This window comes from Rissa tridactyla, chromosome 8 (assembly GCF_028500815.1).
Source record: "Rissa tridactyla isolate bRisTri1 chromosome 8, bRisTri1.patW.cur.20221130, whole genome shotgun sequence".
NCBI lineage: Eukaryota > Metazoa > Chordata > Aves > Charadriiformes > Laridae > Rissa > Rissa tridactyla.
Genome location: NC_071473.1, coordinates 16,653,890 through 16,674,177, shown reverse-complemented (window position 1 = coordinate 16,674,177; position 20,288 = coordinate 16,653,890). Strand labels below are relative to the sequence as shown.

General features: G+C 61.0%; 2 protein-coding genes across 4 annotated transcripts; one reads left to right on the top strand and one right to left on the bottom strand.

Moving 5' to 3' along the window:
• The first annotated feature begins 31 nt into the window (after nt 1-31).
• C8H16orf96 (chromosome 8 C16orf96 homolog) lies at nt 32-6,242 on the top strand. Of its 3 annotated transcripts, XM_054212591.1 has the most exons (13): nt 32-747; nt 1,939-2,043; nt 2,345-2,425; nt 3,142-3,283; nt 3,642-3,721; nt 3,928-4,038; nt 4,405-4,569; nt 4,801-4,919; nt 5,118-5,180; nt 5,274-5,366; nt 5,459-5,585; nt 5,719-5,986; nt 6,112-6,242. In XM_054212591.1, the coding sequence occupies exons 1-13, from the start codon at nt 370-372 to the stop codon at nt 6,210-6,212; spliced, it is 1,833 nt and encodes a 610-aa protein (XP_054068566.1). In that variant the 5' UTR covers nt 32-369; the 3' UTR covers nt 6,213-6,242. The 3 variants fall into 3 exon arrangements, with proteins under 3 accessions (XP_054068566.1, XP_054068564.1, XP_054068567.1); XM_054212589.1 differs by having other exon boundaries at nt 5,118-5,366; XM_054212592.1 differs by lacking the exon at nt 3,928-4,038 and having other exon boundaries at nt 5,118-5,366.
• A 1,204-nt stretch (nt 6,243-7,446) lies between these two features.
• UBALD1 (UBA like domain containing 1) lies at nt 7,447-15,609 on the bottom strand. Its single transcript, XM_054212593.1, has 3 exons — nt 15,451-15,609; nt 9,643-9,702; nt 7,447-8,591 (listed from the first exon to the last, which is right to left on the bottom strand). Exons 1-3 carry the CDS (start codon nt 15,556-15,558, stop codon nt 8,271-8,273), a joined length of 489 nt encoding a protein of 162 aa, XP_054068568.1. The 5' UTR covers nt 15,559-15,609; the 3' UTR covers nt 7,447-8,270.
• Nucleotides 15,610-20,288: the final 4,679 nt, after the last annotated feature.

The following is a 20,288-nucleotide window of genomic DNA, read 5'->3' as shown; positions in this document are numbered from 1 at the left end:
CTGGGCCGCGCTCTCCCGGCGGGGGGCCGGGGCCTGCGGGCTGCTCTCCCCCCGCCGGGCCGGGGCCTGCTCCCCCGCGCCGGGCTGCTCCAGGCCGCGGCCGGGGCCGGGGCCTGCTTCCCTGGGCCGGGCCCTGGTCCCCTCCACCAGGCCGCACTAGGCCTGACCCGGGGCCTGCTCCCCACGCCGGGCCGGGGTCTCGCCAGGCCGCGCCAGGCCGGGCCAGGCCCTGCTCCCCTTCCTCGGGCAGGGAAGGGGCTGGGGCAGAACCCCGCGTCCATCTCCTGGTAACGTCCCCTGTGACCTCAGCGCCGGGGCCCCCCGCCAGCTCCCCGGCCCGGTGTGCCACTGGGGGTGCCCGAAGGCAGCATGAGCGTCACCATCACGCTGGCCGAGCTGGCGGACCTAGCCTTCGGCACGGCCGATGGCAACAGCCCCCAGGTAGGCGCCCTCCGCATCCTCCTGCGGGGCCTCCTGGAGAACCTCCCCCCGCAGGAGGCCCCGGCGCAGGTCAGGGAGGACGAGAGGGGTCTCCCGGAGCCTGTCACCGGCGTGGCCCGGCGGAAGTGCTGCTCCCTCCGTCAGCAAAGGCGGCCGTGGCTGGGGAGGGCAGAGGGTCAGCCAAGCCGCCCCAGCGGACCCCCGGGCACCCCAGAGCTGCCGGCCCCCGGCGGGCCAGCCGCCGAGGAGTGGCAAATGGTGCAGCTGAGGAAGAGGATGGAAGTGACTGAAGAGGTGATGGCGAAGGTGAGAAACCACCCTCCAGGTGGTGCCTGTCCTCGGCAGGGTCCCACACCCTGCCCTACACGGAGTCCTGCCCTGTGCAGTGTCCTGCCCTACAGAGGGTCCTGCTCTGCACTGCTGTCCTACACAAGCATCCTGCCCTGCATGGTGTCCTGGCTTATGCCACTCACTGCCCTACACCATGTACTGCTCCTGCCCCGCACAGTGTCCAGCCCTATATAGTGTCCTGCCCTACACAGTGACATGCCCATGTTGTATCTTGCCCTTGCTGTGACAACTGCTGCCGAAGGACCAGAGAGCCCAGTGAAGCATGGAGGCACCTTTCTGGCTCTGGTGGCCCCAGCTCCACTTGTGACTCATTAAAGAGCAGTATTTAACACAGCCACTGGCCAAAGATAGTTTCAGTCACTTCTCACCTGCCCCTGAGGCTCCATCAGTACTTGTGCTGAAATTTAGGTCTGTTGGGTCCCATCCTGCCCTGGCAAGGATCCCCCAGCGGTGCAGGCACAGCAGAGTCCCCATCAGGCTCCTCTTATCTCTTCCCTGCGGCACAGCAAGTGCCTGAGCTGCAGGTGACAGCAGTGCTGCCTTGTAGGCAGGCTGTCCCCACACCAAGGCAGGATCCCGTGGGAGAGACACTGTCACAGCACGAGTTCAAGTTATTTGGCTGTTCAAGTTGAGACTCTGAGTGGGAAACACAACACGTAACATCAGAGCTGTCTTCCTTGCTCGAGCCACACATTGCCACGCAAGGATGAGTTGTGGTGGCCTTGTGCCCAGCTGTCTTCGCCACAGGCAGCATGGGGCTGGCCCACAGCAAACCCAACACTTCTTCATCCCTTGTGAGACCTGGCAGCCCCGAGCCAATCCCGTCTCGCATGTTATGACCTTGGCTTTGAGCACAACCACAGAGCAAAGGGAAAAGGCGACAGAATTTTGCTTGGGAGAGGGCGGGGGGGGAAGCTGGAGCAGGGATCCTTGTCCCTTTCAAGCGTTCTTCCATTTCAGTTTGGGGGAGGTCTGTGGGCATGGCCACGGGCCAGCCATATGTGCCCAGTGCTGTGGCAGCTCCGTTGGGTCCCAGAGACACCCCTGAATCTGAGTCTTCATTGCATACCGTTTAGCTTCCCTTCTCCCCATGTCCCACGGAGCCCACAAGGACTCAGCATCACTGGCCAAACCTGTGTTCCTCAGGTCATGAACATGCTGCAGGAGATGCTCACCACCACCTGCTCCCTGAAAACCACTGTCGAGGGCTTCCAGGAGGAGCTGCAGCTCCTGAAGGACAGTTTCCAGAAGGTGCGTACATGAAGCCAGGCCAGTTGCTGCAGAGTTCTTGGCAGAGCGGTCGGGCTCCCCGGGGGCTTGTGTGGATGGCCAAGTGGCACAGGGTGACAGGGATGATGTCCTGAGCTCAGGCTCCTTCCCACACAAAGGTTAAGCTGGGAGATGTGGGATCTGCCCTGGAGCCCAGGGGCTTTGGGCAGACACTGCCTGTGGCCATGGAGCCCAGCCCAGCACTGCCTGTCCCTGCTGATGCTGATCCTCACCATTCCCAGTCCCTGTGGGTGCCAAATGCCCTGTTGCTTCTGTTTAACAGGCTGGTCTGGAGGAGCTGCGAGAGCGGCCAGTGAAGCAGGACGAGCACGGCCACCGCCTGCAGAGCATCCTGGACCAAGTGGTGAGTGGGGGGAGCTCTGGCAGAGGGGCTGGGGGCGGGTGTCTGCAGCACTGTGCACAGAGGCACTCAGCACCCAGCCTCTGAGACTGTCCCCAAGCTTTCCAGGGTCAGGCTTTGGCAAATCCTTATGGAAAATGCACTCAAGCCTCCCAAGGGCTGCCCGGGCTGAGGTAACCTGCCTGGGCAAGCATTTGGCCCCACAAGGCTCTTCTGGCAGGGTCCATGTCACCTTCCCAGCTGCCGGAGCAGGGACATCCATCCCTGGGTGTGCTGGTGGCTTCCACTAGACACCTCTGCTGATCTCATCCCTCCTGCAATGCCAGGAGAGTATCATTACCTTGGGACACAACAGCACAGACAGGGGCTGGATTATACCCTCTAGATTTTGAGGTCACAGGGGGTCTGCAAGGGTTGGGGATGGCGCTGGGGGTGGTGGCAAGGTTTCGCATTGCCCTCCTCATCCTGGATCTGCCCAGGCTCTCCGCTCCCAGAGCAGGACGGAAGGGCTGATTTCTCTCCTGGTTGCAGGCAGAGGTGTGGCAGGAGCTGTACTCCTTCCCCTGGAATGCCACCACGCTGTGCCAGAGCTCTTTCTGCAGGGTGGCCACTGGCAAGATGCATACAGGCTCCCAGGTGCCAGGCTCCCTTGCTGGCAATGCCTGGATGGCACGGGGATCTTCTCACTCCCCAAAACACCGGGGGCTGTTTCATTTCAGAAGCTCTCCAGCCAGGAGCTTGGCCCTGAGCCCTCGCAGGACCCAGCCCACAAGGCCCCATGCAACCTGAGCTGGCTCATGGAGCAGCGTGAAGTCGTGGGCACCCATGTCAGCCGCTGTGAGAGCCAGCTCCAGCAGCACGGTAAGCACCAGCACCCCCCCACCATGCCAAGCCACCATGTGCTGGCTTGTGCCACCGGACCTTTGCCAGGACTGGTGGATGGCGCAGCCATACTCAGCCATCCCATCTGAGTCTCCAAGCTGCTGCAGCCCCCTTGTCCCTCTGCCTTGCTCCCAGACACGCTGGCGTGACTGGGGACGTGGTCACTGCCATCTGTGGCACCCCTGGGTGCCCTGGTGCTGGCCATGCATGGGGGCTGGCAGCAGGGGGGCTGAGGGGGTTCTGCAGCCATAAAGCCACCTGTTTTGGGGATGGCACCATGCTGGGGGCCTGCAGGAGCTGGCACTTCCTGGAGCAAAGCTTTGGTGTCTGTTTTCAGCTGACTCAGGGACCTCAGAGGACACAGCTGCCCCACTGGAGAAGGTGCCAAGCAAGACAAGGCAGGATGAAGGAGCGAAGGTGCCCAGCTGCCCGGGCCTCAGGGGGGCGCTTCCCGAGAGTCTGGGGCTGCAGCCCCGCACCCTGCTTGCCGGGATGGACTGGGCCATCACTCAGGATGTCCTCGCTAGCCACTCACTGGGGCCACCCATAAGCATACCTCCCTGCCTCACCCAGGTCCTGCAGCCACCCTGTTTCTCACCCAGGGCCCCATTTGTCCTCCCCAGGGGCTGGATTTTGGCATGGAGGTGCTGGACCAGGTGGGGCAGCTGCAGGAGCAGTGCAAAAGGCTGCAGGAAGCTGTGGAGCGGCTGTGGGGTGACACCAGGGACACCCAAGTGAGCACAGCCCTGGGCTCAGCTCAGGAGCCGCTTGTGCCATGGTTGGTGTCTGAACCAGGCTGGGTACAGGCTTGCTCAGGATTGGCATGTCCCCACATCCCCAGCGTGCCAGGGTTTTGTGGCCATGACATGCTGGAGGAGCCGGGGATGAACGATGATGAGCAGCTCTGAGAGAGGGATAAGGGAGGGCGGGTGGCTGGGGGCACTTGGCAGGCATGGAACCTGCGCGGGGTGGTGAGGCACCCAGCCATGAGCAAGGTGCTGCAGGAGCAGGGCTTGGGTGTTGTGAGCAAGCAAAGGCATGTGGGGCTGGTGGGAGGGCTGGGGGCCCACAGGGGATGGCTGACACCATGTCCCCCTCAGAAAGCAGACAAGGCTGCACTGGAGACCAAATCGAGCCAGGATGAGCTGCAACATGCCATGGTCCAGCTGAGTGAGATGATGCAGGACCTGCTGCAGAGGATGTCCCTGATGGACCAGGACAGGCAGAAAGCCCTGGAGAAGCTCTTCAGCGAGATAGACTCCAAGGTAGCAATGTCGCCTGGGGAGGGTGGTGGGGATGGAGGGATGCACCGGCCCAGGGAGCACATCCCTGCGTGGGGTGGGGGGGTGAGTCCTGAATCTGACAACGCCAAGAAATGACAATCCTTGCACCGTGGCTGGCCATGTGTCCCAAGGTGTCCCCAATGTCCCTCAGGGGCACCAGCATCCCTTGAAATGGGGATGGTGCCCCAACAAGGCCCCCTGCCCTCCCTGCAGCTGGACTGTGCGGCGCTGGCTCCCCTGCAGGCACAGCTGGAGCAGGTGTGGAGGCTCACCCAGCAGTGCCTCTGCCAGGGACCCTGCTGCGGTGACAACCGTGCCGCCGGATTCAAGAGGTGGGGGCTGCTGGGTCCCATCCCATCCCACCCCACCTTGTCCCCGTCTGTCCTCTCCTGTATTGCCCCATCCCCTCCCATGCTGTCCCATCCTGCCCTGTCCATCCCGTCCAGACCGTTTGTCCCACCCTGCCCATGGGACCTCATGTGGTCCCTGGGGTGCTGGTGGGGTGCTGAGCAGCCGCCCCTGTGCTGCAGGCAGCTCTTTGATCCCGTGAAATGCATCTCCTGCGACAGACCCCTGCCACAGGCCTGGGCACCGTGCGTATTGTGCAGCCCCCCCAGGACAGACCCCCATGCCACATTGCCACTGGAGACCGCTGCCCGACTTTGCCCCCGTGTCCTCATCTGTAGGCACTTGGTGACAGTCCGAAGAGCCAACCAGATCCTCCGTCCTCATCCAGCCAGTGCCAGCAGCTGCTGCCTGGCACAGCAGCTCCCGGGGAGGTGAGGCTTACCAGGTGCCACCGCATCCCTCTCTCTCCCTTTGTGATCCCTCTGCCTGGGCAGGAGGGGTAACATCAGTGCTCCCCGCCCAGGGAGAGTGAAGGAAGCAGCAGTGCTGGCCGGGGGAGCCCCACGAGTCCTCCCGGGCCACTGTCCACCTCCAGTTCCCTCATCGCCATGTGTTCCTGCGGAGGCGCTGCAGACCTCGCCTGCAAGAACGTGAGCCCCCATCCCCATGTGTCCCTGTGCTCTGGAAACCCACTGAGCCCACCCGGGCTGGGATGGTGAGAGTGCTGTGAGCTGCAGACAGCCTCGGTGCACCTCCATTGGCACCGTCTGCCCTTCCCTCTAGAGAGAAGTGGATATTTTGGGCATCGATGGGGTTGTCTACAAGGGCAGGCTGAGCTCGCCGCCTGGCAACAGGACCATCACCATGGGCAAGGACTTCACAGGCAGGGGAGCAGCCCCAGGGCACAGCTCCAGCCAGGCTGTGCAGCCACCTGAACCAGCACGTTCTGCTCATCCCAAAGCAACGAAGACCCCCCAGCCCCGCTCCCGGCACACCACGGAGATACGCCGTGCCGTCAAGTACAGCAGCTACAACGTGTCCCCGTACTCATGTGAGTGCCTGCCCCGGTTGTCCTCCCGGGCCACCAGCCCCACCATGCAGGTTCAGCCTGCTGCTGAGCCGCTCCCAGGGGGCACTGTGTCCCAATGCAAGGCTGTTTGTCCTTCCGCATTGTAGGTGCTGCCAGGCGGACAAAGACGGGTGCTCCGGGGGCTGGTGGCAGGCTGACGCAGGTGGCAGCAGGACAGCAGGCGTCTGAGCCGGCCAGGGAGCTGTGAAATGGCTTGGGTGTCTGGGAAGGGGGCAGGTGCACCAGGGCTGTGCTGCCTGGCCTCAGGGGTCTGGCGGGGTGGGGGTCACGCTGTCCTGGCAGCCGCTCAGTGCAGCGGGGTAACACCACAGGCCATAAAGATGCTCCCTCCACTGTTGCCTCTCCTGCATGGTCCCTGAGCTTGTAGGGGTACATGGGACATCCTTGGGGACTCAACAACCAGAGCCTGACATTTTGGGCTGTGCCACGTCCCTGTGAGCTCTCTCTGACCAGCCAAATGTTCAGGTCTGCGGTGTGGCTCTGGATTTTCCAATTCCATGGCTCCTGGTGGTCCTGTGACAGTCACGGGCAAGTTCCCCTCCCCGCCACCCAGGTCTCCATGTGGTTTCACCTGCATTTCACAGGCAGGTGTCTCCCCTGGGTGGGCTCCATGCCATGCAGCCCCATGCCTCACAGACCATCCCCACTCCCAGCACAACTCCACACTGGCCTCCATGTGCCCAGGCCACCATGGCTGGGACACCAGACCCACGTTCCCAGCTCACTCCAGATTTCACAGGCTTGTCCCACTCCACCTCAGTGGGGCAGGACTGAGCCATGCAGCTCCAGCACAACCCTGCACAGGGAAGCACCAGCTCTAGCCCTCCCTCCAGCCTCTGCCCAGGCTGTACAAGAGGCACCATGGGTGAAACCACGGCTCCTACAATGTTTATTTTAGCAACACAAATAAGAGATTGAAATTAATTATTGACCGGTGAGTGCTGGGACAGAGGGGCATGGCCTCATGGGGAGAGGGCTCAGCAGGAATGGCAACTGCCAAGGGACCTGGCCCCTGTCATCTAGTGAAGAGGGGACAGGAGCCAGGTCGCAGCAAGACACCCAGGACCTGTGGGTGTTACACAAGGAGCCTGAGGGCTGCCCGCAGCCCTGCCATCAGCCTGCCCCTGCTCCTAGTGGGGGGTCTCACACCCACAGCTGATGTGGAGGGGGAGCAGGCAGAGCCCAGCTGGCTTCTGCTGAGGCTAAGCCTTGGCATGTACCTGTCAGTCACCGCATGGCTGGGACGGGGTGTTTTGAGCAGCACACATACAGCGGAGAGGCGGCCAGCCCCAGCTCGGAGGCAGAGCATGGGAGGCAGAGCATGCTCAGAGCCACTCGGAGAGGGGATCCTGCAACACCTTGTGCCCAGGCCAGCCTTCCCTGCCTCCCACCGCTGCTGCAAACAAAGCAAAGACAATGGGTTCAAAGCAGAAGAGCGTGTATTGCAAGCGGCTGCAGCGCGTCTGCAGAGACTTCCAGCCGCCGGGAGAAAAGAACAGAGGGGTTAAAAACAATCCCAGTCTCTAGGGTTACACTGTGTCATGCAAACAGCCCCGGGGCAAACCCCATCCCAGGAGGGCAGGGCAGGGTGTGCTGGCCCAGCCGGGCCACCCCCTGCTCCCCACCCCCTGCTCCCCATCGCCAGGGCTGGGCGAGGGGCCAGGCACCTCCCCGGGAGCCGGTGTCCCCCAGCCCTGCTCACCAGCGAGCACGACGCATGCGAGGTGGAGGCTGCGGCCGAGCAAGAACAGTCCTTGCTCTCTCCCTCCTTACAAAAAAACAAGCTGCGTGGGGTGTCTGCCCCCCACCCGGTCGAGTGGGGCTGAGGGAGGGGGGGGCAAACACTCAGGTACAACCCACTCTGCCTGGTGGGGTGGCCCAGGGGACCGTGAAGAAGGGACCTCCTCTGTAAATGTCACTCGCATGCAAACTCCAGTGTCCCAAGAGAGGAGGGGGGTGCTCCCTCCTCGAGAGCCCAGCAGCGGCAGGGTCCCAGGCAGAGGCCAGCACCGGTCCCGCGTCCCACGCAGCCTCCCGCTGTCTCTGGGGAGCTCCGTTCAGCTCGAGGACAAGTAAAAACTACTTCAAACCAAACCCATGCAAGGCAGCTATTTGCTCATGTGTCTCGGCGGCTGCCAGACAGCCTGGCAGCAGAGTTCCTCTCCTCTTTGGGGAGGGGGAGAAAAAAAAAATATATATATTTATAACGCAGGGGTCCCCGCTGCGTTTGCTCTCCGCCACGGCCTCATCTCTCTGCCTCCATGGTCACGTTGGCCTTCTGTTCTGCCGTGGCCTGCTGGGAGACAGCGGCTGGCCAGCCGGCGGGCTGCGCCGGGGGGGCCGGAGTCCACATGCTCTGCTGCTGGCCGGGGGGCGAAGCCGTGGGCCAGGCGGGGTTGAAGGCCCCATGCTGGGGCAGCGGCGGGGCCGGGGGAGGTGGAGAAGTCGCCATGGAGGCCACTGGGCTGCTGCTGTTGAAGCTCTCGGAGGCCTTGAGGCGGGAGAACATGGTGAGGGCGTCAGGGAAGTTGGGTGGCGTGGCCGGCGTGTTGGCGGGAGTGCACATCTGCGGAAAGGAGACTCAGGGTCAGGCATGGCGGGGTTCTCCACCTTCTGCCTCCCACCAGGGTCCAGCACAAGACCCCTCTACCCCCACCACTGCAGCAGACGGAGGTCCCAGACCCATCCTCTGCTAATGATGCTGCCCGCAAGCAGCTGTTATTTAAGGCTGTTAAGACAAACGCTGCGGCGAGAGCTCCTGTCAGAGGGTCCAGACAGGACCCCGCTGTGCCCAGCCAAGTTGGGGACCCTCTCTACTCCACAACCTGCTGGTGCCACCCTGGGCCTGCAGCTTTCTGGCTCAGTGGGCACAAGGCTAAGGCTCAGGCTCAGCTCCCAGCCTGCGGGAGATCGGGCACTTGCTCTGCACGCTTACTGCACGCTCCAAATCCCCAATTGTCCCAGAGAGTCAAATGAGGCCACGGCAGCCAGCAAATCCCCAAGACACAGCTGCCCAGGCAGATTACAGGCTGCTGGGGCACGAGAGTTAAAGGAACCGAGTCTGGGGACAGCTGGGAGAGCACGGAGGCAGGCAGCACCCATGCACATGTGTGCCCTTGTGTGTTTACACACCTCCAGACGAGTACGCTGTGCTGGAGGCACACTCCAGCGGGGCAGAGGTTTGCACGCTCAGCCGCTGCGGAAGCGCACAAGGACTCACATGTGCAGCTGGGCAGCGTGCACGTACCTCTGCGCGTGTTTACACAGCCTACAGTGGTCTGGTGCTCCAGGTTCTCTCTGCCATGTCGGGGCTGGTCTGGACCATCTGCCATGCCCAAAGCATCCTCCATTGGACCATCCCTCTCTGAGGAGCAGCCCCAACCCCTCTGCAGGGTTCTGAGGGCACTCTCGGACCCACTGCCCCACTGCGCAGGACAGGCTATGCCACCCCCGGCTGCTCTCCAGGAAAACCTTCCCTGGCAGGCAGCTCTGCCAGACCTCCCTGCCCACGCTCCTGGAGCTGTGAAGCAGCAAGCCGGGCATCAGCAACAGCCCAAAGTGCCCGCCAGCTGGTGCTGTGCCCCTGGCGAGCGCTGGTGAGGTGGGAAAGCACTTACCATCTGATGGTGATGGCTGTAGGGGATGTTTGTTTCTTGGAAAAAAGCACTGAGAGCAGTCTGCAAAGCAAAAAGAAAAAAAAGGAAGATGATGTTACCACCAGCATGCGAACTGGGCACCCACCTCATCTCTGCACACAACAGCAGGGCTTTGCAAGACCCCAAAGATGATCAAAACAGGCCTGCAGCCCCCTTGCCCACATGGGAAAGGGCTGGGGACAGCTGATCCCACATCCCCAAGCAGAGACGTCTGCTTGCACTGAGGCAGGAAGGGATCACACGTATTTGGGATCACTGTGCTGGTTGCTGAGAAGCAGCCGCTGCTGGAGTGGACCCCGGCAGGCATTTCACAACTCACAGCGATGCTCCACAACCACTGTGTGCAGGGAGAGGAGGGAAATCAAATCCAAACCCAGCATGAGAAGCCCAGCAGGAACTGGTTAGATGTGTGTCCTCAACAGGACAAGATCACAGTCACCATATTCACGCCGGGAAATCCCCAGGGTTGGGGATGCAACAGGTAGCGCTCCCCATATACCAGAGCATTTCCAGTTCTGCTGTAGGTGAGGTAACGGTTATGACTGACATAGTTTCGGTTAGTTTCCAGTTCAAACCAGTAAAAATCTGGTAAATATGTCACATGCCACAGGCATGTGAGAGGACAAAGGAGGGGTTGCAGGGAGGGAACGCTGAGACACGGGCTGGCCAGCAGGGCAGACACCCAGCCCAGGTCCGGGAAGAGCGGAAGCAGTGGGAGCTCTGGGGATGTGCGGGACTGGGCTGATGCAGGACCAGTGAAGGTGAAGCTAATTCCTGTTCTGTACCAGGCTTTAGCTGAGTCAGGGCTAGAAAACGATGTTTTGATTCAGTTGCAGATCAGACTTTGTAGAAATGTTTGAGAATTGGTTTGGATTCAGTTATGGCTGGAGGAAAAGCACCTCCCTCCACCAACTGCCATGTGATCCCCTCCCCAGGAGCAGCCTGGCCAGCAGGTCTACCAGCCAGGGTGCGAGGCACGGGGCTGCGGCCAGGTGCTGCCACACCACTCCAGACTTTGCTCCCTTCCTGCAAGCCAGTGATTGGCGTTACCCAAGCTGCTAAACAAAACCAAACCAAAAAAAAAAAAAAAAAAGCAGAAAAACCTGGAAAAAGCAGAGGCAGGTTGTACCAAACCCTGTGCGACTGAAGCAGCCACAGTCCTAACACCACACGCACTCCTTGCCCTCATCCCCACAGCCACACGCTCCTGTGTCACGCCCAGGGACAGGATGAACAAATCAGCTCAGCTTACTGATCTGATGGAAAACTATTCTGCCCCAAAACACCCATTCTGGTGGGTCCTGGAAAGATGAAGGGGCTGCACTTGCACCACTGGGGAGCTGGTGCTGGCTGCTTGCAGTGGGGTTAATAGTTTCCTGTCTAAAAGGCGACAAATTATCAGCAAGACCAGGTGGCAGCCAAGAGCGATATCTGCAAACAATAATCCAGACCTGGGTGGGGGAAGCAATTGCTGCTGTAGAGCCTGGCAGGTCCCGGACCTCGGGGGGAGGATGCAATAGCCGGGCTGGCAAGGCTCTTCCCTGTGATAGCTGCGTATCTCTGCGTTGAATAACACATTACCCGAACCCTGCACCCAGCCAGGCTGTGACCTGAGCGCCCTCAGCACCCACGGGCAGGACCCGCTGGATTTCAGTGATGGCCATAAAGCGGGAATAAGGGCTACAGCGCTGCAGACCAGCACTGAACAGGCTGGCACACGTCTACAAATCAAGGAAAAGGCCGATGGAAACACGGACGCTTCTGAGGCAGCGACGTCCCCGTCACACTGCTACCCTTCGTCCTGGGTGAGGTCCGAAGTCAACACACACACGCACTATCGCTCTGACAGAAAGGATCATGATAAGAAAGGGGGGAAACAGTGAACGGGAAGCATAGGCAGAGAGGTGTGGGCACAGCCAGATAACTATAAGCTGATTAAATCTGCTCTGTGCTCCTGTTTTCCAAGCGGCCTCGTATCTGGGACCATGCCATCAGCAGACACGGACAGAGAAGGTCCCCAGTGTCCCCCTGAGTTGCCCACTGATCCCTGCTGGCGCTGGAGAAAGGGCTGTGACCTGGGTGGAGGAAGCACTCCACCACGGCGGCAGGCCCCTCTGCCTAAAACATTGCGTATCCTCCCCTCCATCTGCCCATTTCCAAGCGTGGCAGAAGCAACCCCTCTGCCCACAATCCCCGCTGCTTGTGTCCCTCCAGCTGCGGGGAATGGCTGCCACCTCCCAAGGACCCTCAGCAGCCCCAGCCCAGGCGGGCGAGAGGCCTCGGTGGCACAGAGTGCCAGGGACACACATGTAACCAAAGCTGCTGATGCTGCCTGGTCTCCAGCCAGCGTCACAAGTAGCGGGGGCAACCAGTGCGACAGCAAAGCCAATTAAGGGTCCTCTGCTGGAGAGGGAGCCCAAGCCGCAGCTCAGCCCTGACCCTGGACCAAAGGCCCATGACACCCTGGGTGGCAGCAGGAGCAGGGCAGCTGCTCGGCAGGTGGTCAGGTGGCCAGGCCACCGCATCCCCCCCCAGGATGCAAAACCAGGAGCTTCACAGGAGGGGGATCACACAGAGATCCTACCAGGGTGCCAAGAAGTGCCTCATGGTGACCAAGTCAGGAGGAGGACGGCTGCAGGGGCAGTTAATGCAAGGAGACCTGGGTGCTGAGCAGAACAAAGTCAGCCTGGGGGAGGGGGACACCCAGCCCCCTGCAGCCGCTCAGACAGGACCCTGGGTGCTGTTTCATCCCCTGCCCATTGCTGCCTGAGCTGCACTCGCACACACTGCCAGCACAGGGGATGGGATGCCAGCCCAGGGGATCCGGCAGCAGGGAGCCCACAGTGCTAGAGCAGCCCTGGGGGCACCCTGCCCTTGAGCCACAAAGGAAAGGGAAAGGGGCTCGATAAAACAAAAATAAACCAGAAGAGGAAGTGGAAATCCAACCACAGCGGGTAGAGCCAGACACCTGCTCCTCCTCTTGTTCCCCACACACAACCTCACTAGACTTAACAGAGGCACGAACACTTAGCACCAGGAAAAAGGAAGGAATGGATGGTTTTTTTAAAGCTGATGTCTTCTTATCCTTCCCAAGCAGCCCCAGGGGCAATCAGTGCATCACAAAGCCAATTAATACTCTTCTACCTGGGAAGGAGCCTGATCCAGCGCTCAGCCCAGCCCGACACAAGACTCTGCAAACTCTGAAATGTCTCCCTGGTGGCCTGCTGGGTTCCAGCCGTGGTGGAGGTATCTGCTGCTCTCCCTGGCTTCTCCCAAAAACCCAGTGCCCACGGCCCCAGAGGCCGAGTGCCAGCCCTCACCCAGAGACACTCCAAGTCACTTTCTTCAGGCTGTGAGCCTCCCCCTCCGATCAGCCATGGCACCGCTCCAGCTGCTGGAGGGCTGGGCTGGCAGGGCCATTCCTGCTGGCACCCACCGCGGCTGTCCCTGGAAGCACGGCACAGCTCACGGTCCTGCAGGAGCTGCAAACTACGCCAGGCGTGCCATGAGAAAGCCTGCCCTGGGCCCCTGTGAAACAGGAGTGGAGTCATGGGAGTGGGAGAGGCGATCCACATGCTACCCACGAGCTTCCCCACTCCCCGGGGACGGAGGGGATGCAAAATAAACAGCTTCCTTTGTCAAGCCCCTGAGCACGGTACAGGCTGTGATCATCTCATGCCACATCGAAGGCAGCTGTATTCCCAACGGTTTCCTGATCTCATGCCCTGCTCGCTGTCCTGGATCAGGTTCCTTTCCCCCAGACAAACTCCGGGTCTGCCAGAGTCGGCAGGACACCATGTATAACAAACCCTCCCTGCAGCCCCCACCACATCCTCCACCAGCCAACAACGGCTCCAAAGTAGCCCTAACCCAAGAAAACAGTCCCAAAACATCAGCATCCCACCAGCCTGAAGCTGTCCATGCCTCACAGCAGCTTCCCTGTCCCTCCTGCCGGTGACCCAACACCCCAGAAGTGCCCCAGCCAGGACAGAGCCACAGAGCTGGGAGAATACAGCTCCTGCCATCTTGCCACGGGGCTGTCTAGATCCATTCAGCTCCACCGAGCAGAACACCTCTCCCCACAGTGGTCTTAGAGGCAGGAGGAAGATCCTCAGGGTGCAAGCGGGCTGCTCCAACTCACACTGCGCCCCTGGAGCAGCACTTGGAATCCGAGGAGACTATGAGTGAAGACAGCGTAAATTACCACTGAACTTGCCTGAACTCCACCAATTTATACTCGCTACAGATGGGGGCCAGCCAGCAAACGGCTGCTGCGCTAGAGTAACAAAAGCCTCAGAATGTCCCAGGCAAGAGGTGAGAGCACGCTGGAGTGAGGAGACGACACCTCCCCAGCACAGCTCCCCAAGGAAGGCATGCCCAGCGGCCATTTTGCAAAGGGAATTATCTGACCGTTGCACCAAAAGTGAGTGGGAACATGGTAACTGCTCATCGCAGCGCGTTTGTTTACAGCTGAGCTTCCTCTGAGTCATGTGAGTGCCAAGCCGGCAGGAGACGGCTGTTTGTACTTGTGCAACTCGCCAAACGGTGGCAAAGTTCTGCAAAAAGCCTTTTGAAAGAAAAGTTAAACTTTTGTCATCCCTTCCCAGCTCTTTCGTGACAGGCGCAGAGGTGGTGGAAGCCGATCCCGCCCGTCCCAGAGGGCCACTGTCAAACTGTATTAGTAAACAAAACCCAGAGCACGTTACACATGCAACGCATCCACCGCCGACGGCACTCCCGTCAGCAGACCGTGGTATTAAACCGGCACGGCGGAGGGGAACGCTGGCTGGGCACTCTGCACAGCGCCGCACACCCACCCGCTTGCTCCCTGGACACGCACGGCTTGGCTTTGAATGCCTCTTGGCCTGCGATTTAGCATCTGGGCATCCTGCGGTGGCACGGCGAGGGGACTGCCTCCATGCCTGATCCACCCCACCATCGTCACGTTACCAAACGAGCCCCGAATAACGTCTCGGAGGCCTGCCAGCGGGGCTCGCAGCCAGGCGGGCCGCACCGCGTGCCGAAGGAGAGGTGCCCTAGCTCGGGGGATGAATACAAACTGAGCCTCCTGCTCTCCAGACTGACTCAGACCTCTCCTCCTGCATCGCAAAAACAAGACACTTCAATTACAAAGGTGCCATTAGCGTCAAATCCATCAGCTCCAGATTAGAGAGCTGTAGGGCGGGGGGGGAATATAATAAAAAAATCCTATTTAGAAAGAGCTTTGCTCGCTACAGCTCCCCGCGCTTTAGCTCCAGGGGTCTCTGGAGGAACAGAGCAGCCGGGGAGCTCCCCACCCGCAACCCCGGCCCCACGCGTGACATTAACCCCCCCATAACCCCATCCCCACGCGTGACATTAACACACAACCCTACCCCACCCCCTAACCTCGTGCCGACGTCAGGAGCATCCCGCCCGCCGGCAAAGGGGGAAAAGGCGGCTGGAACCAGGAAAGCTTTGACCTACAAAGTCTCCTCTCCCACGGCCGCCCCGGGCTCTGCGAGGCGGGGAGGGGGGAAAGGCCGGGCTGGGGTTTTCCAGCCCACGGGGGAGAGATGTGGGGTTGTGAGGGGGTGAGCGGGGGGGCTCGCTCTGCACCCCCCCTCCTCGTGTCCCCAACATCCCGCGTGAGGTCCCCCTCACACCGCCCCCCCCCCCCCCCCCCAACGCGTGGGCCGAGCGCGGGGAGGAGAAGGCGGGGGTGCCCCACGCTCACCGTGTCGCCCCCCCCAATACCCCCACGCATGAAGCCGGTGGCGGCGGCCTCACCTCGAACTGCCAGTGGGCCGCCTGCAGCAGCTGCTTGGCCTGGTCGGCGGCGCAGCCGGCCGCTAGCACGAACTGGTTGATCATCACCTGGTGCTTAAGCTCGTCCATGGCCCCGGCCCCCCCGCCGCCGCCGCCGCCGCCGCCGCCGCCGCCACGGACCCGACCCCCACCCCCCCCCCCCCCCGCCCTCACGACGCCGCCACCATGGCGGAGCCGGCGCGGCTCACGCCAATGTTTACTGGGCACTGACTCACGGCGCCCGGCGAGCCCCGCCGACGGCCGACAGGGGAGGGGTGGGCCGCGGGGGGGGCGCGGTGGACGATGGGAGATGCAGTTCCTGCCCGCCCAGCCGCCGCGCCGCCTCCGCCCCTCCCGGACTACAAATCCCGGCAGGACCCGCTTTGTTTGCGGAGCGGCCGGCGCGCCTTGAGTGACGCGCCCAGCCGGCCAACCGCCGCCGGCGACTTAGTAGTACCTGACCGTATATGGTCAACAACGCCGCTGCCCCCAATCAGAGGGCGGCGCGGGCGGGACGGAGTCGGGGCGGGTCGGGTCACGTGGGCGGGTGGGGAAGGGGAGGGGGGGCGCGGGCGGTGTTTACAGTCGGCCGCGTGCGGTTTCCTGTTGACGTGCGGGGAGCGGTCGCGGCGCGCGCGGCGGAGGGGGGAGGGCGGCCGTTAACGGCCCGGGGCGGGGGTAACGGTGCCCTTCGGCCCTCCCGCCGCGTTTAATCGGTTCTCGGTGGCGGGGGAGTGGGGGGGGTGGTCCTCTGCAGGCCCCGCGGTGCCCACCAGGCCTGTGAGGGGCCTGGCGGGGGCCCCCGGGCTCACAGCCGCTTCAGGCCGCCGCCTTATGGCCCCGGGGCCACCATATCCCCCCTCACTTCAGGCCTCGGGGCTGGGCCAGGGCTCCCCGGCAGCGCTAATAGAAGATCGTGGGGCTGCCCAGTGTCATCCTCCCCCCTCAGACCTGCTCCTGTCGCTCCCTAGGCCAGAGGACATCCCCACCGACATGGCTGCTGGGGTGCAAGAGGAGAGGTGGCAGCTAAGGGAAGGTTCTGGAAGGTGCCAGTGGGCTCCCGGCAGTGTGAAAGACTCCTTTGAGAGTGGGGCGTTGCCATAACAGACAAAAGTACGCAGCCAGGCCGGCATGCCCACGGTGGGAGACACACAATGGTGTTGCTAAGGGCCAGGAAATGATAAACAGGCACGGACACACCATTGGGTGGTCCAGGGGGTAATAAAGGAAGGGGAAGGTGGGGCAAGACGAAGGGAACCACGAATTCCACAGGGCTCATGAAGGCCCTCGGCCTCCTCCACTTTTCCTGAGTGATTCTGGGCTCTTTTCCTGCAGTTGTGTTGGGGCTTAGCCTCGCCGCGAGCGGTTTGTTCGCTAGCACCTTTTGGCCCTGGCTGGTGTTTCACGTACGGCTGCAGATATTTCTGAGCTGTGAGGATTAATGGCTGAAGCTCAGGCAGGTCACGCGTTTGACCTGAGGGGTTTGCAGCCTCCACTGCTCGGACACGAAAGGCCCCAGTATTGTCCAAATCTGACCGCCGGGTAAGGGTCCCCTTCAGTAACCATGCAGAGTACTCCAGGCCTTGCAGGATGCTGGGGTCAAGGGAATTCCTCCTCCTTGTATGTATGTCACTGCCCAAATCGGAGTGAGGGCACAGCTGTACGGTGGTGGCAATGGGACGTATCAAGAGGTGACCGGTCTTTTTTCACAAGGTTGAGACAACCCCAAGAGGGAAGCAGCAAGAGGGGGATCTGTAGCAGCAAGGTGTAAATATAGTTGGGAAAACAAATCTCCTGGAGGATTATTTTAATTGGAGAGAACCAGACATTTTTAGAAACTTTGCCGTCTGGTTTTTGAAGGGGGAAGGGTTGGCCCCGGCCCAGCAGGGCTTTCGGGGAGGGTTGCAAACCCTTTGGAGCAGGGCAGTGTTTAGGGAGGCAAAGTTCATGGGCTCGCCGCTCCTTCTGGTCGGGGATAACTCTGCCCGTAGTCTCTGGGGCTCCTGAACCTTGTTGTTTTATGAGTACCAGACAAACAAAGTGAGTGACAGCGCCAGGGAGGGGACAACTGAGACAAAGCAATTTGCTTCACTGGGTAATAAACCCTTGAGCAGCTGGACTTTGGATGAGCTGCTCCGGTGAGTGGAAGGTTTGCAGGCAAACATACTTCCTTGTTTACACGGGCGTGCTCGTAGCTGCCTCCCTGGCAGAGACGTCCAAGGAGACTCCTGAAGGGCAGATCGTGGTGTGTGAAACGTGCCCGGCTTCAGAACTCCTTGTTCATTCACGTTTTGCAGGAAGGAGTGGTGTAGTGGATGCCAGCTGGGTCTGGGACATAGTGGCACGTCTTGCAGTGACAGCATGTGTGTAAACGAGCAGAGGAGGTGGGCTCGCAGCCGAAGGATCCCTCCTCTGTCCTGCTGCTCCTCTCCAGGCTCGCCTTTTCCTGGATGGATTTTGCCCAGCAGAAAAGACATTGGAGCTGGAAGGATCTCTGCAGGGTCCTGGGGGGCAGGAGCCCTGGCCCAGTTTTGCCCTGGTCCTCCCCAGCTTGGCTGCTCTCACTGCACACAATGATGGCACCTGGGGTTTCAGGCTGCCTTGTACCTCGTGGCAGTGTTTTCATCCATTTGGGTGATGTCAGAGATGGCCTCCCGTCTTTGTGGCGTTCATCCCTTTCCATTGTCAGCATGGTGCAGGGCCCAGGGCTGGCAGCACCACACTGTGCGGAAATATGGGCTCGGGAGCCCAGAGGTGAAGGGTGAAGGTGCAAAACCCACGCCCGGTGGCACCACCAGCGTTTGTGGGACTATTTATCACCTCTTGAAGCCACCACAGAGCCACTGGCTGGGGGGCTGCTGCTCCTCCACCCCAGGGGATGTGGCCGTGGTGTTGTGTCCCCACGCATGGGCTGGCAGGGCTCACTGCTCCGCTGCCGGCAGCAGCTCCATCCCTGAGTCTCACGCTCTCCTTCCCCCGTGCTGCTGGCGGTGGCTCCCGCGAGGGACAGAGGAGGCAAGTGGTGCAATATCCTGCCTTTGTGTGTACCAGCGCCCGCGTCCCCCGGGCCAGGCGGGGGTAAAGGAGCCGCCATCGGCTGGAGGTGCTGCCCTTCAGCTCCGCTCGCTCTGGGCCCTGGGGTTTGGAGCGGAAGGGCTGAGCCTGTCCCTGGCACGCCGCTGCTATTGTAGTTGTCTGTCACATACGTCTCACCGAGAAGGGCCCTGGGGGAGATATTCTCCAGCAAAGGCCCCTGCCCTCCCAGATGACAATAACCCCGCCAGGGACCCAACCACTTCCTCCGAGCTCCGGAGAACTGCACGGCCCGGGAGGCACCTTCCCGCTGGTGGAGGTTTTGCAACGAACAAAAACCTCCCGCCGCGGCCGCTTCCCCGGGCGGCCCCGGTGCTCGGCAGTGCCAGCGCCCCGCTGCTTGCCGGGACATCGGCTCTCCCCTTGGCTTCCCCGCTTAACCCATACGGCACCGGGCTCCCGCTGAGCAGCATGGGCAGCTGCAGAGGGAAGGTGGTTGCTTTTGTCCCCAAAAAAGCTCAGGGGACGGCTTTGGGGCAGTTGCCCCCAGGCACCTCCGTTGGCTGGGGAAGGGGAGGATGCTCTTGGTGCTCAGGATAAGGGAGGGAAGGGAGATGGACCCTCATCTTCTGTCCCCTCCTCACCTGCATGGTATGAACATGTCTCTGCTTTGCCCCTGTGCTTGTGGCCAGCTGGCTACTGGCTGGCAACTGGTTCCCAGCACGGCACAGGGAACCGGAGCCGCTGAGCCTTGTCTGTGCTGGGTCTGCTCCTGCACCGAGCCCCACATTGGCTGCTGGTGAGTCCCTGGGGGATTACAGGTTCACCGTGCTCGGCTGGGGGTTGCTGGTGCCACATGTGCTGTTGGCATCAGCCCACTGCTGCCAGGGCACTGCCTGGGACCCTTTTCCTGGCACCGAGGAGCGTCTCCGGGCTGCCCGTGCAGGCAGAAAGCAGCCTGGACACGCTTTGGGGCAGCACACATGGGAGCCGATCAGCAGACTCCATTCCTCCCTCCCTGTGCAATTTCTGTCATGCGAAACTCTTGCACGGAGGGGCTGGTTGAGCAAGAGGCACTGTCGCTCTGGGTGCCAGCGGGATCCTGGGGGACACAGGGACGGTTATTGCCAAGGCAGAGCCCAGGTCTCCCCTCTGCCAGGCACAGGGTATCCGGCTCTCGTGGTGTCCTGGTTTGAGCAACACAGGACTAATTTCTCTTATGCTTGTGAAAACTGCACTTTTAGAAGACTTTAGTGTTTGGATTTGTGAAAATATTTATGTTATAGCCAACTATGGTGTGCAGGTTTCAAGGTCTCAGTGTTTTCAAGCTTGCCAGGTGCGGGGATGAGGAGGAGAGACACCTGAGCACTTGACCCAAGCTGCCAACAAGATTATCACATTCAATAGAAATTAGAAAGTTTGCTGTGAATTTCTCTCTCTTTCTCTCCCTTGATGGCTGTGATCCTGGGAACTCCTTGCCCCAGTGCTGGAGGCCTGAGCCCTTCCCTTCCTCCCGAAGCCACAGCGCTCGTAGTGTCCAATATTGTCTGTCCCCTGCTGGGAGTGCACGGCTTCCTGTGGTAGAATGGGCTGAGTATGATCCTTGTATGTTTTATATTGGTATCGGGATCAGTACTAGTTCTTTAGTATTATTGTTGTTAATTATTTAGCCTTATCCTATTAAATCTATTTATAAAACCCTCATGTTTCCTTGTTTTTCCCCGATTCCCCTTCCTGGGTGGGGAGGGGTCATCAGGTGATAGAATAATTGTCTAAACGACAATAAA